This window comes from Oncorhynchus gorbuscha, linkage group LG25 (genome assembly GCF_021184085.1).
Source record: "Oncorhynchus gorbuscha isolate QuinsamMale2020 ecotype Even-year linkage group LG25, OgorEven_v1.0, whole genome shotgun sequence".
Taxonomy (NCBI): Eukaryota; Metazoa; Chordata; class Actinopteri; order Salmoniformes; family Salmonidae; genus Oncorhynchus; species Oncorhynchus gorbuscha.
Genome location: NC_060197.1, coordinates 16526044 through 16540562, shown reverse-complemented (window position 1 = coordinate 16540562; position 14519 = coordinate 16526044). Strand labels below are relative to the sequence as shown.

At 47.6% G+C, this 14519-nt stretch overlaps 1 protein-coding gene across 5 annotated transcripts in view; it reads right to left on the bottom strand.

The window, feature by feature from the left end:
* Positions 1-1721: 1721 nt before the first annotated feature.
* Positions 1722-14519, bottom strand: part of LOC124014359 (protein-methionine sulfoxide oxidase mical3b-like) — a 29083-nt gene continuing 16285 nt past the window's right edge. For 2 of the 5 annotated variants that reach the window (XM_046329248.1, XM_046329250.1), the window contains 14 exons: positions 13211-13341; positions 12800-12872; positions 12292-12529; positions 11896-12101; positions 9770-11050; positions 9600-9700; positions 9232-9318; positions 8145-8195; positions 7666-7932; positions 6682-6775; positions 6493-6543; positions 6244-6343; positions 2721-2794; positions 1722-2619 (listed from right to left, as the gene is read on the bottom strand). In XM_046329248.1, the coding sequence (XP_046185204.1) occupies positions 2432-2619; positions 2721-2794; positions 6244-6343; positions 6493-6543; positions 6682-6775; positions 7666-7932; positions 8145-8195; positions 9232-9318; positions 9600-9700; positions 9770-11050; positions 11896-12101; positions 12292-12529; positions 12800-12872; positions 13211-13341 (2942 nt within the window). In that variant the 3' untranslated portion in view covers positions 1722-2431. Of the gene's footprint in view, positions 2620-2720; positions 2795-6243; positions 6344-6492; positions 6544-6681; positions 6776-7665; positions 7933-8144; positions 8196-9231; positions 9319-9599; positions 9701-9769; positions 11051-11895; positions 12102-12291; positions 12615-12799; positions 12873-13210; positions 13342-14519 lie in introns of those variants that run through there. The other 3 variants (XM_046329249.1, XM_046329251.1, XM_046329253.1) reach the window with 3 other exon arrangements.

The following is a 14519-nucleotide window of genomic DNA, read 5'->3' as shown; positions in this document are numbered from 1 at the left end:
GTCTCGTGTTTTCCTGTTCATGATCAGCTGACAGTATTATGCAGCCTCACGTCCCAGCATTTGCCCTCAAGCAGTAATTCTGAGAAGTGAAGAAAGAATCTGAGAGATGGTTACCAATCAACACTGGCCTACAGACTTCCATCACATTCTGCTGCTTTAGACAGAGAGAAGGGCTGGTAGGTAGATGTGCTGGATCTGGGATATGTGCTTTGTAGGATATAGGGCACCCAGATTGAGGCCAGGATTCAATCTGATTGCTGGTTAAAGGCATATAACTTGAGATTGAGTCGGCATGCAGCATGTACTGTGAATGGGATCTCTGGGAACCACAGGAACATTGCCTTTAAAAGCTGCAATGCCTGAGTGTTGCTCTGGGGTTGTGGGTTCAAATCTCAACTCTGTGTTCTGAAAGTAGTCTCGGAAATCCAAGGCCTAAGGCAACGGCACTAGTACGATGGACTATTTTGAATGCATTTTCACAGTATGTTAAATATACATATGAGGAGACGAGCTGGTGCCTCAGGTGTAAGGAACTTGCCCTCCAATGACAGGTCATGGGTTCAAGACCTGTGCGCCCCACTGGAGTGCTTTTATTCTGAACAAGGGGATACTACTCAGTCAATGAGCAGCGGTTATTGAGAAAATCTCACAGAAAAAGCACTTGTTTTCAATGGAGACTTCTCTATATTTTAAAACAAATTCAATCTGTATCGCTGACGTGTTACAGATTGCGCAATATACGGTACATTCTAAAGCAACTTCCGATTCAGGCCAACATATGCAGCTTTAAATGTAGTCTCCTCCAACGCGGAAACATTGCCTTTAAATTACAATTGGGCTTTAGCGCTGAACTACCGCGATAAGCGTTGATCTCGATTTTTCAAAAAGAGGCCACTTTTTCCAGACGTTTTTCTCCATAACCGCTGCTGTCCACATTTCCGAACCCAAGGAATGTATCCCTCCGCTTATTACTCCCATCCAATCAGCCATCATTGTGCAGCAGCCACTCCCTCAGGTAGCCTTGACTCACTGACCAGTGAAGTCCTCAATGTCCAACCATGCTCCAGAACAGGCACCTGGATTCATGCCTACAACCCTGTGCTTCTGGGGCCAGAGCCACAGACTCTTTTACATTGAGAATTGAAGAAAGCCACACAAAACAGGTATTTTGAACCTACAACTCTTTGGCTACAAGGCAGGGATTTGACCCCATAATAATAATAATAATAATAATAAATGTAATATATGCCATTTAGCAGACGCTTTTATCCAAAGCGACTTACAGTCATGTGTGCATACATTCTACGTATGGGTGGTCCCGGGGATCGAACCCACTACCCTGGCATTACAAGCGCCATGCTCTATCAACTGAGCTACAGAAGGACCCCAGACTCAACCCTGGAATAGTTATTTCCATATATTTGACATTAGCAGAAAGGAAAGCACAGGTAATGAGACTTAACCCCAGAGCCACAAACTCCTTCAGATGCTATATTGTCACCCCTTTATACAAGTGGCAAGATTAGAAAGTAGTGAACTGAGAGTTGAGAGTAATCTCAGCAGCTATTTCTGATTGCACACAATATCCACACCTGTGAGGAGGCAGACTGCATAAAAAAATGTCCCTCCCAAGCTCACTGGAATCCCCACCCCCAGGTCTCCCTCCCTTCCACTCCCCTACAAGAGTCCCCCTTATCTTAAAATGTTCAAACATGACAATATGATGTCAGAATGTCTTTATTATCCAATGTATGAAGTAAAACATAATTAGTAGAATAAAAAAAAAGAGTTTAAAAAAAAAAGAGTAATGTTTCTTTTTACATAATATACATTTCTCTAAATTGTTAATGAATAACAATACAAATAATTCAAACATGCCATATATTGCATTAAACAACAGACTGGGTGAGTATAGTGAGCATAGAATATCGAGCCATCTCAAAGGCCCATCAGTCAGTGAGTCAGGGGTGTAGCAGGATGGGTGTAGCAACAGGATAGGTGTAGCAGCAGGATGGGGAAACATATCCAATCCTAAAAATGGATCATCCAGACAGTCCCGCCTTGATCCTGGTCATAACGTTGTATCAGAGGCGAAGTGACCTCACAACCATGACCCTGATCACAGATTTAGAGGAAAAGTGACGCGAGTGTCTTTTGCTTAGGCCCCGTTGTGCAGGCCCAGTCCCAGGAATAGAGCTCAGGCCCGGTTGTGCAGGCCCAGGCCCTGGAATAGAGCTCAGGCCCAGTTGTGCAGGCCCAGTCCCCTGAATAGAGTTCAGGCCCAGTTGTGCAGGCCCAGTCCCAGGAATAGAGCTCAGGCCCAGTTGTGCAGGCCCAGTCCCCGGAAGAGAGCTCAGGCCCAGTTGTGCAGGCCCAGTCCCCGGAAGAGAGCTCAGGCCCAGTTGTGCAGGCCCAGTCCCCAGAATAGAGCTCAGGCCCAGTTGTGCAGGCCCAGTCCCCGGGACAGCATGATGGCCTCCAGGTCTCTGTCCTCCTGGCTCTCCTGCAGTCGCTGCTCCTCCAGCAGAGACACCAGAGCATCTCTCTGCTCCACCACCTCCAACATCTCCCCCAGGATTAGCTTCTCCTCAGCCAGCTCTGCCTCACCCTTCAGGTGGTCTTAAAGAGAGGGAGAGAGTGAGTGAGAGAAGAATGAAAACAGAGAATATATTAAGAGCATTATGGTACAGTATGGCGTGTGTGTGTATGAGTGTACTTACCATCCACGGCCATCCGCTCTCTGAGCTCTTGTTGAAGACGGCTCTGTCTGTCCTCCAACTCCAGCTCCCGAGCACTGAGGGAGAGACAGTTGTCATGGAGACCATGTCACACTGATTGACTCAGATAATTGCATACTGCACCGAGCCATTCTACAGTTGTAGCGAAAAGTTTTGAGAATGACACATATATTCATTTTCACAAAGTCTGCTGCCTCAGTTTGTATGATGGCAATTTGCATATACTCCAGAATGTTATGAAGAGTGATCAGATGAATTGCAATTAATTGCAAAGTCTCCCTTTAACATGCAAATGAACTGAATCTTCACTGAATTTTCACTGCATTTCAGCCCTGCCACAAAAGGACCAGCTGACATCATGTCAGTGATTCTCTCGTTAACACAGGTGTGAGTGTTGCCGAGGACAAGGCTGGAGATCACTCTGTCATGCTGATTGAGTTCGAATAACAGACTGGAAGCTTCAAAAGGAGGGTGGTGCTTGGAATCATTGTTATTTCTCTGTCAACCATGGTTACCTGCAAGGAAACATGTGCAGTCATCAATGCTTTGCACAAAAAGGGCTTCACAGGCAAGGATATTGCTGCCAGTAAGATTGCACCTAAATCAACCATTTATCGGTTCATCAATAACTTCTAGGAGAGTGGTTCAATTGTTGTGAAGAAGGCTTCAGGGCGCCCAAGAAAGTCCAGCAAGCGCCAGGACCGTCTCCTAAAGTTCATTCAGCTGCGGGATCGGGGCACCACCAGTACAGAGCTTGCTCAGGAATGGCAGCAGGCAGGTGTGAGTGCATTTGCACGCACAGTGAGGTGAAGACTTTTGGAGGATGGCCTGGTGTCAAACAAGGGCAGAAAAGAAGCCACTTCTCTCCAGGAAAAACATCAGGGACAGACTGATATTCTGCAAAAGGTACAGGGATTGGACTGCTGAGGACTGGGGTAAAGTCATTTTCTCTGATGAATCCCCTTTCTGATCGTTTGGGGCATCCGGAAAAAAAGCTTCTCCGGAGAAGACAAGGTGAGCGCTACCATCAGTCCTGTGTCATGCCAACAGTAAAGCATCCTGAGACCATTCATGTGTGGGGTTGCTTCTCAGCCAAGGGAGTGGGCTCACTCACAATTTTGCCTAAGAACACAGCCATGAATAAAGAATGTTACCAACACATTCTCCGAGAGCAACTTCTCCCAAACATCCAGGAACAGTTTGGTGACAAACAATGCCTTTTCCAGCATGATGGAGCACCTTGCCATAAGGCAAAAGTGATAACTAAGTGGCTCGGGGAACAAAACATTGATATTTTGGGTTCATGGCCAGGAAACTCCCCAGACCTTAATCCCATTATGAACTTGTGGTCAATCCTCAAGAGGCGGGTGGACAAACAGAAACCCACAAATTCTGACAAACTCCAAGCCTTGATTATGCAAGAATGGGCTGCCATCAGTCAGGATGTGACCCAGAAGTTAATTGACAGCATGGTAGCGCAGATTGCAGAGGTCTTGAAAAAGAAGGGTCAACACTGCAAATATTGACTCTTTGCATCAACTTCATGTAATTGTCAAAAAAAGCCTTTGACACTTATGGAATGCTTGTAATTATACTTCAGTATTCCATAGTAACACCTGACAAAAATATCTAAAGACACTGAAGCAGCAAACTTTGTGAAAATTAATATTTGTGTCATTCTCAATACTTTTGGCCATGACTGTACATGCTGCCATTCCGACATAAGTGCTCATACATTTGGGAAGCACAAAGCACAGAATCCAGTGGTGACTGGGGAAGATGAGGGGTGGGGGTGTGTGTCTATTTGTCAATAACAGCTGGTGCGAGATGTCTAATATTAAAGAATTCTCCTACCTGAGGTAGAGTACCTTATGGTAAGCTCACACTATCTACCAAGAGAGTTCTCATCTATATTATTCGTAGCCGTCTATTTACCACCACAAACCGATGCTGGCACTAAGACCGCACTCAACCAACTCTATAAGGCCATAAGCAAACAAGAAAATGCTCATCCAGAAGTGGTGCCCCTAGTGGCCGGGGACTTTAATGCAGGCAAACTTAAATCAGTTTTACCTCATTTCTACCAGCATGTCACATGTGCAACCAGAGGGGGAAAAAACAAAAACTAGACCACCTTCACTCCACACACAGAAATGCATAAAAAGCTCTCCCCGCCCTCCATTTGGCAAATCTGACCATAATTCTATCCCCCTAGGCTTTCTGATTCCTCCTTACAAGCAAAAACTAAAGCAGGAAGTACCAGTGATTTGCTCAATACGGAAGAGGTCAGATGACGTGGATGCTAAGTTATAGGACTGTTTTGCTAGCACAGACTGGAATATGTTCCCGGGATTCATCCAATGGTAATGAGGAGTACACCACCTCAGTCATTGGCTTCATCAATAAGTGCATCGACGACGTCATCCCCACAGTGACCATACGTACATATTCCAACCTGAAGCCATTAATCATTAAGTTTGCTGACGACACACCAGTGGTAGGCCTGATCACCGACAACGATGAGACAGCCTATAGAGAGGAGGTCAGAGTCCTGGCAGTGTGGTGCGAGGACAACAACCTCTCCCTCAATGTGAGTAAGACAATAGGAGCTGATCGTGGACTACAGGAAAAGGCGGGCTGAACAGGCCCCGATTAACATCGAGCGGGTTGAGAGTTTCAAGTTCCTTGGTGTCCACATCACCAACGAACTATCACGATTCAAACACACCAAGACAGTCGTAAAGATGGCACAACAACATTTTTCCCCCTCAGGAGACTGAAAACATTTGGCATGGGTCCCCAGATCCTCAAAAAGTTCAACAGCTGCACCATCGAGAGCATCCTGACCGGTTGCATCACCTCCTAGTATGGCAACTGCTCGGCATCTGATTGTAAGGAGCTACAGAGGGTAGTTCGTACGGCCCAGTATGTCGCTGGGACCAAGCTTCCAGCCATCCAGGACCTATATGCTAGACGGTGTCAGAGGAAAGCCCCAAAAATGATCAGAGATTCCAGTCACCGAAGTCATTGACTGTTTTCTCTGCTACCGCATGGCAAGCGGTACCAGAGCGCCAAGTCTAGGATCAAAAGGCTCCTTAACAGCTTCTACCCCCAAGCCATAAGACTCCTGAACCTGAAGGGGCCACCGGACTATTTACTACACCCCCCCATTTGTTTTGTACACTGCTGCTCCTCACTGTTTATTATTTCTGCATAGTCACTTCACCCCTACATGTACAAATGACCTCAACTAGCCTGTACCCCCGCACATAGACCCGGTACCGGTCTCCCTGTATATACCCTCGTTATTGTTATTTTATTGTGTTACTTTTTACTTTAGTTTATTTGGTAAATATTTTCTTAACTCTTTCTTGAACTGCACTGTTGGTTTAAGGGCTTGTAAGTAAGCATTTCACTGTAAGGTCTACACTCGTTGTCGTCGGGGCGCACAAATAAAGTTGGATTTGATTTGACATAGGGGGTCAAAGGTCAGATAGATACTCACAATATCATGAGTTCTGACTCATAGCGCATCAGACAGTTCTTCTGCTGGACCAGCTTGAACCACTGCTGCATCAGAGCTGGGTCATCCTGCCTGCCCATGACTAAAGGAGAGAGAGGAAGATGGAAAGAGGGAGGGAGGGGTCGGGGGGAGAGAGAAAGAGAGAGAGAGAGGAGTGTAAGGAACCAGGGGTTAGATTGGAGGGTAATGAATGGTTAGAGGGGAATACAGCATAGTGTGTGAGGTACATACCTCCCAGGTGTAAGTCCAGCTCTTCACTGTCATTCGACTCTCCCCAGTAGTCTATAATGAGAACATACAACAGAGTTGACCACATGACCACACGTACACTGATCATTTGCTTAGTCAAACTAACTAAGATTAGTATAGGTCAAACAAACCATGATGTTAAACAAGCGTGTAAAAAGTGTGTGTGTTTACCTGCTTCCCCTCTCAAGGCCTTCTCCACAGCCACACCCCTCTCCTCCAGCTGCCTCTGCTTCTCCTCCACCTGCTCCAACTGCCTTTGGATCATCTGACAAGGCACATTTTATACACTCAAGCTCTGTTTATACCTGATTCAGACATGCATTATTTGTCCTGATCTTGTCCACATTCACATTTTCAGACAGGTGTAGAGATTGTGAGCCGATCTTCCTAATCCCCTCCGGAAGTAGTCAGGCACACATCGGCTGTGTTTACACAGGCAGCCCAATTCTGATATTTTTCCTTTAATTGGTATTTTGACCAATCAGATCAGCTCTTTAGCCAATAATTGAGCAAAAGATCAGGATGGGTCTGCCTATGTAAATGCAGCAAAGGTGTCTGGATATCTTACAAGTGCAGACAAATCCGAACAGTAAATCCATTTAAATAACTATTATCCCGCATTCTAAAATCACTGACAGGTGGCACCCATTGACTTATGACATCAATATGTGTCTTGTAAAATGCATGAGCTGGCGCACACCCAGAGAAAATAATTTAGTGTGGAGGTGCCGACTAACAGTGAATAAACTGTAACCTATAAAAACAAAGAGAGTCTCAAGCTCAATGTATAATCTCCCAGTTATTTATTAGGTAAACCAATTATTACTGGGAGTTCATACATAAAGTGTGTGACTCTTTGTTTTTATAGCTTACAATCAATATGTGTCTTAAAATAAATAAATAAAGAATAGCTGTCAAATGATTTGCATACAGGGAGGGACCTGTGAACGCAGACACAGTGGACGGATAGAAGATATTTTAATACCATGACGAGACATATTTCTGAAAATGTGGGCACAATCAGAATGTGGACAAGATCAAGACAAAAGATGCATGTTAGTGCCATCTACAAAACCAACGAGGCTTGAAGCAAATCATACGCACCCACACAAATTATACACACACTCACACATACATTATAAACCTGCATCTTACCTGGGCCCTGTGCAGTCTCTTGAGTTGCTCTTGTTTGGCCTGTTTGCGCGCCGCCCTCTGTACTCTGCGTGTTAATCTGGCATCTAGCTGCTCCTCCTCTGGGTCCCGGTCTCTGTGGAACATGGCCTCTGACACATCCAGGCTGGACGGGTCCTTCAGGTCCATCATGTGCACCAGTACCCCGACAACTTCCGTAGGGCACGATGACTTCCGCTGTGTATCCATACGGGGGGAGCTGTCCCGCTCCCTCTCCTTCCCCACGTGCCTCTGTAGGAGAGAGAGGGAATCAGCAGGCTGCACACAGACACACACACATAGCATGCGTGCACACAGACACACACACACACCATTAAGATTTGACCACAGCAACAAATACATACACACTACTGAGTATACACACTACTGAGGGTTAGGGACGATAAGGACGCAGCACAGAGAACAGAAAGGCTTGATGCAACCAATAAGAATGTTCACACTACCTTAATGGCATACGCCCTCTTAAAGGCCAGGGCATGAGGCACATATGCAGACTTGGAAAGACGAAGACCAAAAAACAATCAAAATCGGGCACACAATATATAGTATGTCTAGTTCAGAGAAAACGTACTCTAAATCAGAACTTACAAACTATTTATTACAGCTATAAACGACCCGTGTATACAACGGGAGAAACGTAACCATCTACACAGCGGGAGAAACGTAACCATCTACACAGCGGGAGAAACGTAACCATCTACACAACGGGAGAAACGTAACCATCTACACAGCGGGAGAAACGTAACCATCTACACAGCGGGAGAAACGTAACCATCTACACAACGGGAGAAACGTAACCATCTACACAACGGGAGAAACGTAACCATCTACACAGCGGGAGAAACGTAACCATCTACACAACGGGAGAAACGTAACCATCTACACAACGGGAGAAACGTAACCATCTACACAGCGGGAGAAACGTAACCATCTACACAACGGGAGAAACGTAACCATCTACACAGCGGGAGAAATTTAACCATCTACACAACGGGAGAAACGTAACCATCTACACAGCGGGAGAAACGTAACCATCTACACAGCGGGAGAAACGTAACCATCTACACAGCGGGAGAAACGTAACCATCTACACAGCGGGAGAAACGTAACCATCTACACAGCGGGAGAAACGTAACCATCTACACAGCGGGAGAAACGTAACCATCTACACAGCGGGAGAAACGTAACCATCTACACAGCGGGAGAAACGTAACCATCTACACAACGGGAGAAACGTAACCATCTACACAACGGGAGAAACGTAACCATCTACACAACGGGAGAAACGTAACCATCTACACAACGGGAGAAACGTAACCATCTACACAACGGGAGAAACGTAACCATCTACACAACGGGAGAAACGTAACCATCTACACAACGGGAGAAACGTAACCATCTACACAACGGGAGAAACGTAACCATCTACACAACGGGAGAAACGTAACCTCTCTCAGTAACTCTGCTGTAACGCTCTCTAACCGGACTAGTACATAGCAGCCTTCATCCTACTGCCACAAAGTAGTATACCTCCCCTTCCTCATTCTCCTCTTCCTCCTCCTCCTCAATGGTGTCCTTCTGAAGGTCTGACGCTAGGTCAAACAGCTCCAGACGAAGCTAAAAACATTGATCCGTTAAAACATTTACCTGAGCCTCTGAAGACAGGAGATATGGTAACCAACAAAGACCAGATATCCCCTAACACATATGACATCAGCCTCCTATAGTGCGAATGCATTTCCTCCAAACAATCACTGTAAAGACTGCTGGCATACACAGAGCTGTAGAGCTGAACAGATGTCTGTAGTGACATCGCTGACTCTCACAGCCAGAGTTGTAGTGGAATGTCAAGCCTGCTGCTCTAAGATCAGTGTTAGTGTTAGTACTGATGTCCTTACGTTGGCCTTGGGGTTCATGGAGCACCTCTCCATCACAACAGAGCAGGTGATGTCTGACTCCTCCGGCTCCGACCAGCTCTGGCGCTCCCTGAACTTCACACCTGCACAAACACAGAGGTTCACTATAGGAAATCACTATACCAGATCACCAGAGTGTGTGTGTGCATTACCTCTTCTCTCCGCAGAAGTTTTCCTCCTGCCCTGCTCTTTGGGGGCTGGGGCTGTTGCCATTTTGGAAAGGGAAGTCCTGCCCTTCTTCTTCCTGTCCCTCTTATAGCCAGAGATGACAGCTCTCCACAGGCCCAGGGGTCCACCCTCTCCTATGCCCGCTTCAGACACACTCTGGCTGGGGGGCTGGTTGTCCCTGCAGCACTTACGTGAAGGGAAGAGGGAGCCCCCCTGGAGTTGTGTGAGGAGGAGGGGGGGCAAGCTCTCTGTGAGTCTGCGGGGGTCTAGACCACCTCTGCTCTTCCTTGGGAGAGGCTCCCTTCCTAGGGGGATTTTCGTGTCCTCCCAGCCCACTCCCATGGCTGCTCTCTCTATCTCCCTCCTCCTCTCCATCTCCCTCTTCCTCCCGATCTCTCTCTCATCTCTGGGCACTGCCTTAAGGGGCTTCAGGGGGGACAAGGGGGGGTTGATGTCCTCTAAGGGGTCTATTACTACACCCTTACACAGCTTCTCCCCAAGAGACCCTGCCCCAACAGACCCCCCCGCAACAAATCCCCTTCCCCCATCCACGTCCCACGGTTTCAGCTTCTTGCCCCCGACCCCTCGCACAACAGCCGACGCCATGATAGGTGCAGGGGCAAATCGAGGGGCAGGGCGAGAGGCGGGGCTTTGTAGTGACTCCGCCTCCACAGAAGGGTGGGGCAGGCTATCCCAGCATGCCATGAGCTGGGCGGGGGGAGGGATGCCGGGAGGGGTGAGAGGGTCCGAGGTAGAGGTGGTGGAGCTCCCACCCACACCGATCCCCGAACTACTGCTGGAGTCACGCACCCTCTCCCTCTCCTTCCCCCCTCTCTCCCTGTCCTCTCGTTCTTTTCTCTCCTTCATCTCTTTCTTCTCCCCATCCTCCTCTCCCTCGTCTGGACCCGGGGAGCAACCAGAGGTGGTGGAGGAGTTGGGGGAGGAGTAGGTAAAGACAGAGGAGTCTGGAATTGACACTGAGGACGTGGGTGTGGGTGCATGCGATGTTAAAGGTGTGGGTGTGAAGGGTGTTGAGGCAGTGGCCGGAGTGGAGAAGGTGATATTGGGTACACTGGTGGGGCTGTGTGGACCGTGTGTGTCGGGTGTTGTCGAGTCAGGCAGTTGTATGTCAGGCGTGTGTGTGTCTGGAGAGTGCGTGTCAGGCGTGTGTGTGTCAGGTGTGTGTGTGTCTGGAGAGTGTGTGCTCTGCTGCCACTCGTCCAACGAGGCGACCTCCTCAGCGGTGAGTGGAGATGCTCCTTCCCCTGAGAGAGAGAGAGAGAGAGAGAGAGAGAGAGAGAGAGAGAGAGAGAGAGAGAGAGAGAGAGAGAGAGAGAGAAAGGGAAGAGAGAGATGAGTAGAGGGAGTTGCAGGCGGAGTAAGGGAGAGGGAGGGAGAGAGAGAGAGAGAGGGGAAGTAAAGAGAAAGTCAAAATCCCTACAGAGAAAACCAGATAGCAACCTCCTGTGTCGTACAGAACATATTGCTTGTGAGCCACAGTTGGTAATGAGCGAGAGTAGGTATTAGGTTGTTTTTTTTTGTCGCTGTTTAGCAACACTGTAGACTTGATGAGGCAAAGGATATTAGTAATAAGGTTTGGGCAACCACAGCCACCAAAGCCATCGGACAGTGGTGCAAGAATCACTTGTCTAAGTCCATGGGGTGCAATCGGTGGGGAAGTTACTGTAACTTTGGCCTAATAGTGTGTCATTATGCTCAAGGACACTGCAAAACATGAAAAATGGTTAGTAAACAAATCAATTCCCATAATAAAAATGATAAACATGTTTTGTTAGCCTTCCCTCCTGTGGTGGTGCCACCTGGCTCCTGCACCTCTACTAGAGGGAGGAGTCACAGACCTGAGTGATGCTCTCTCTCCCACGTACAGTACTCCCCTTCTACCAGCAGGGGGAAACACACCAAATAGAGAGACGGGCAGGGCGGGAGGGCACACACAGACACAGAGAGAAAGAAGGTTGAGAGAACAGAGAACAAAAGAGAGGAAAGGAGGGGAAAGGTGAGGAAAGGAAACTAGTCTAAAAACAAATCTTCCTAACAAACAGCACTTAGAGAGACACACACAGGAAAACAGAGAAAAATGGCCAATTACCATCACTAGATAACTCCTCATCATCATCATCCTCATCTTCATCAACCTCTCCTTCCTCCTCTCCTTCTTCCGTCTCTTCTTCGTCATCTCCTCTCTCTCCACGGAGGCGTGCGTGTAGTTCCATGGCCTTCCTCCAGGAGTCTCTAGCCAGGTCATTGGTTAGAGCCCGCTGCCTCTCCCCCTCCTCCTCCGTCTCTGATTCTGAACTATGAGGAGAGAGGAAGGCAATTACTGTGTTCGTGTGTGTTCGTGTGTGTACAAGAGAAAAGGGGGAGAGAGAAAGAGGGGGGAGAAAGAGGGGAAGAGACAGAGGGAGAGGACATGGGAGATAGATAGCGAGAGAGAAAAAGGGGGAGAGAAAGAGGACAGATAAATGTTTGTTTTTGTAATGCTGACCTGGAGCCCTCGTTGTCCCGCAACGAGATGCGCTTGTGATTGGCCTTCTTCACCTCTGTCACCAGCAGACTGAGGTTGTAATTGGCCAGTGTCTCCTCTGGCACCTCCTCCGGCTCATCTGTTAGCTGCTCAGTCTCCAGGCTCCCCAGGCTCCCACGGTAGTTCTCCAGCTCTATACGTTCTGGCGTGCCGCGCACGCGCTTAGCCAAGCCACACTCCCTCTCAATCAGAGATGCCACTGAGTGCACACACGCACACATACACACACACACATACACATAGAAGCTTTACCAAGCCGGACCCACTCCCAATCAGAGACGCCACTGAGAAACACACACACACAGACATACACTTAGCCAAAGTCAATGTCACATTCTTTGCGCACTCAGGACATTCTTTACACACTCAGCGGCGTCACTAAGAAACACATTCTGTGCACAAACACACATCACAAGCATTACGACTGAAAACACACACATGACACAGATACATGAACCGCTTGGCTTACCTGAGGACCTGCGATCTGCTGTCACCACAGTTACTGAGGAGCGAGGGTTAGTGGACAGAGCAGCTGGGGACTCCTGGGAGGAAGGAGCAAAGGAGGGGTCAAAGAAAAAACAGTATTTTACCCCCAAAATTCCAAGGATCAGTATATCGATCTACAGAAAAGCTCATACATACATGACGTATTCTCCTCAAAACAATATAATATACAGAGAGAGAGAGAGAGAGAGAGAGAGAGAGAGAGAGAGAGAGAGAGAGAGAGAGAGAGAGAGAGAGAGAGAGAGAGAGAGAGAGAGAGCTCGTCATCAAATGAAACCGTAATTGCTATGACTATACACATATCAGGAGTTAAAACCCAGGTCAGCCAAGAGCTTCCATTTAGCCAGAGTACGAGGGGAAAGGGAGAAGTCCTTACCAGGAGGGTCTGCTGAGAGGGGGTCCGTTCGTAGGGGGTTGGATGCTGGTCGGAGGTAGGAGGAGCTGGTCTCTTCCTCTGGACCGGCCCAACCAGACGGAGGTCATAGTGTGGCTTACAGTAGAACTTCCCTACACACAGAACCAATGTGTTAGAACACTATACATGGAACCGCCCTACACACAGCAGCTTTAGAACCTCACTACACTGAGAATTGCAGCTTGAGAACCTCACTACAGAGAGATCTGCAGCTCCCATGCATCTTACAGGAGAACTTTAAACAAAACCCAAAGTGTTTTCTAACGACAGTAGTACTACAGGGAAAGCAGTGTAATAAATCTTACAAGTCTCGTCCTCAGCTAAATCTTTTTACATTTCCACACAAAGAAAACAGTGTCCCTGGACCTTGAGGAAACGTCTCTCAGCTTCCCGGAAAGGAATGAAATAGAGTTGTGTCTTACAGTGTGACTCCTCCATAGAAAACAGAGGCGGTCGACAGAATTGACAGGAAGACACACTCGATCTGGTCCTTACACTGACAGGCCACTTCATATATAGTCGACCCTACACACACTCCCCTCACACTCAAACGGTTATCATGTGACACCTCATCCCCGATTGGTTGAACGGTTTTGAATTCAACTTTGAGATTAGCTCCTGACATGACAACACTGACATCTTTTGTATCACATCTCTAAGAGGTACAACACACACACACACACACACACACACACACACACACACACACACACACACACACACACACACACACACACACACACACACACACACACACACACACACACACACACACACACACACACACACACACCACCAGAAGCCTTTTGTGGGTCCTAAGTGAGAGGTGGTTGGGGGGGGGGTTCACCCCCCAAAACATTTTGGTGGCCCTCCTATTCACGGCAAAGAGAAACATTTACGTTTCACATTTAATTTCCTGCAGTTATACACATTTCGCGATGGGGCAGAGAGAAAATGTTGCAAATTTACAGGAAATGTCTTGCAATTCTAACCATTTTGCCATGAGGTGGAGAGACATTTTTGCAGTTTTAAAGTTTACTTCCTGCAGTTCTACACATCTTGCCATGACTTTTGCCATGTTAATGATATCTGAGTGAGAGTGACTAACAAAATCAATGGGGGCCCCCGTGGAGGTCAGGGGAGCCCCTGTGGACGTGTCCTGCATGCACGGTCGGTATTCGGCCTAGAAATTCAGATAGTGTAGCTAGCTGACTTACCAATCTAAAAATGGTTAGCTGACATGGCCAATTGAGTGACTGTCAGTGACTGA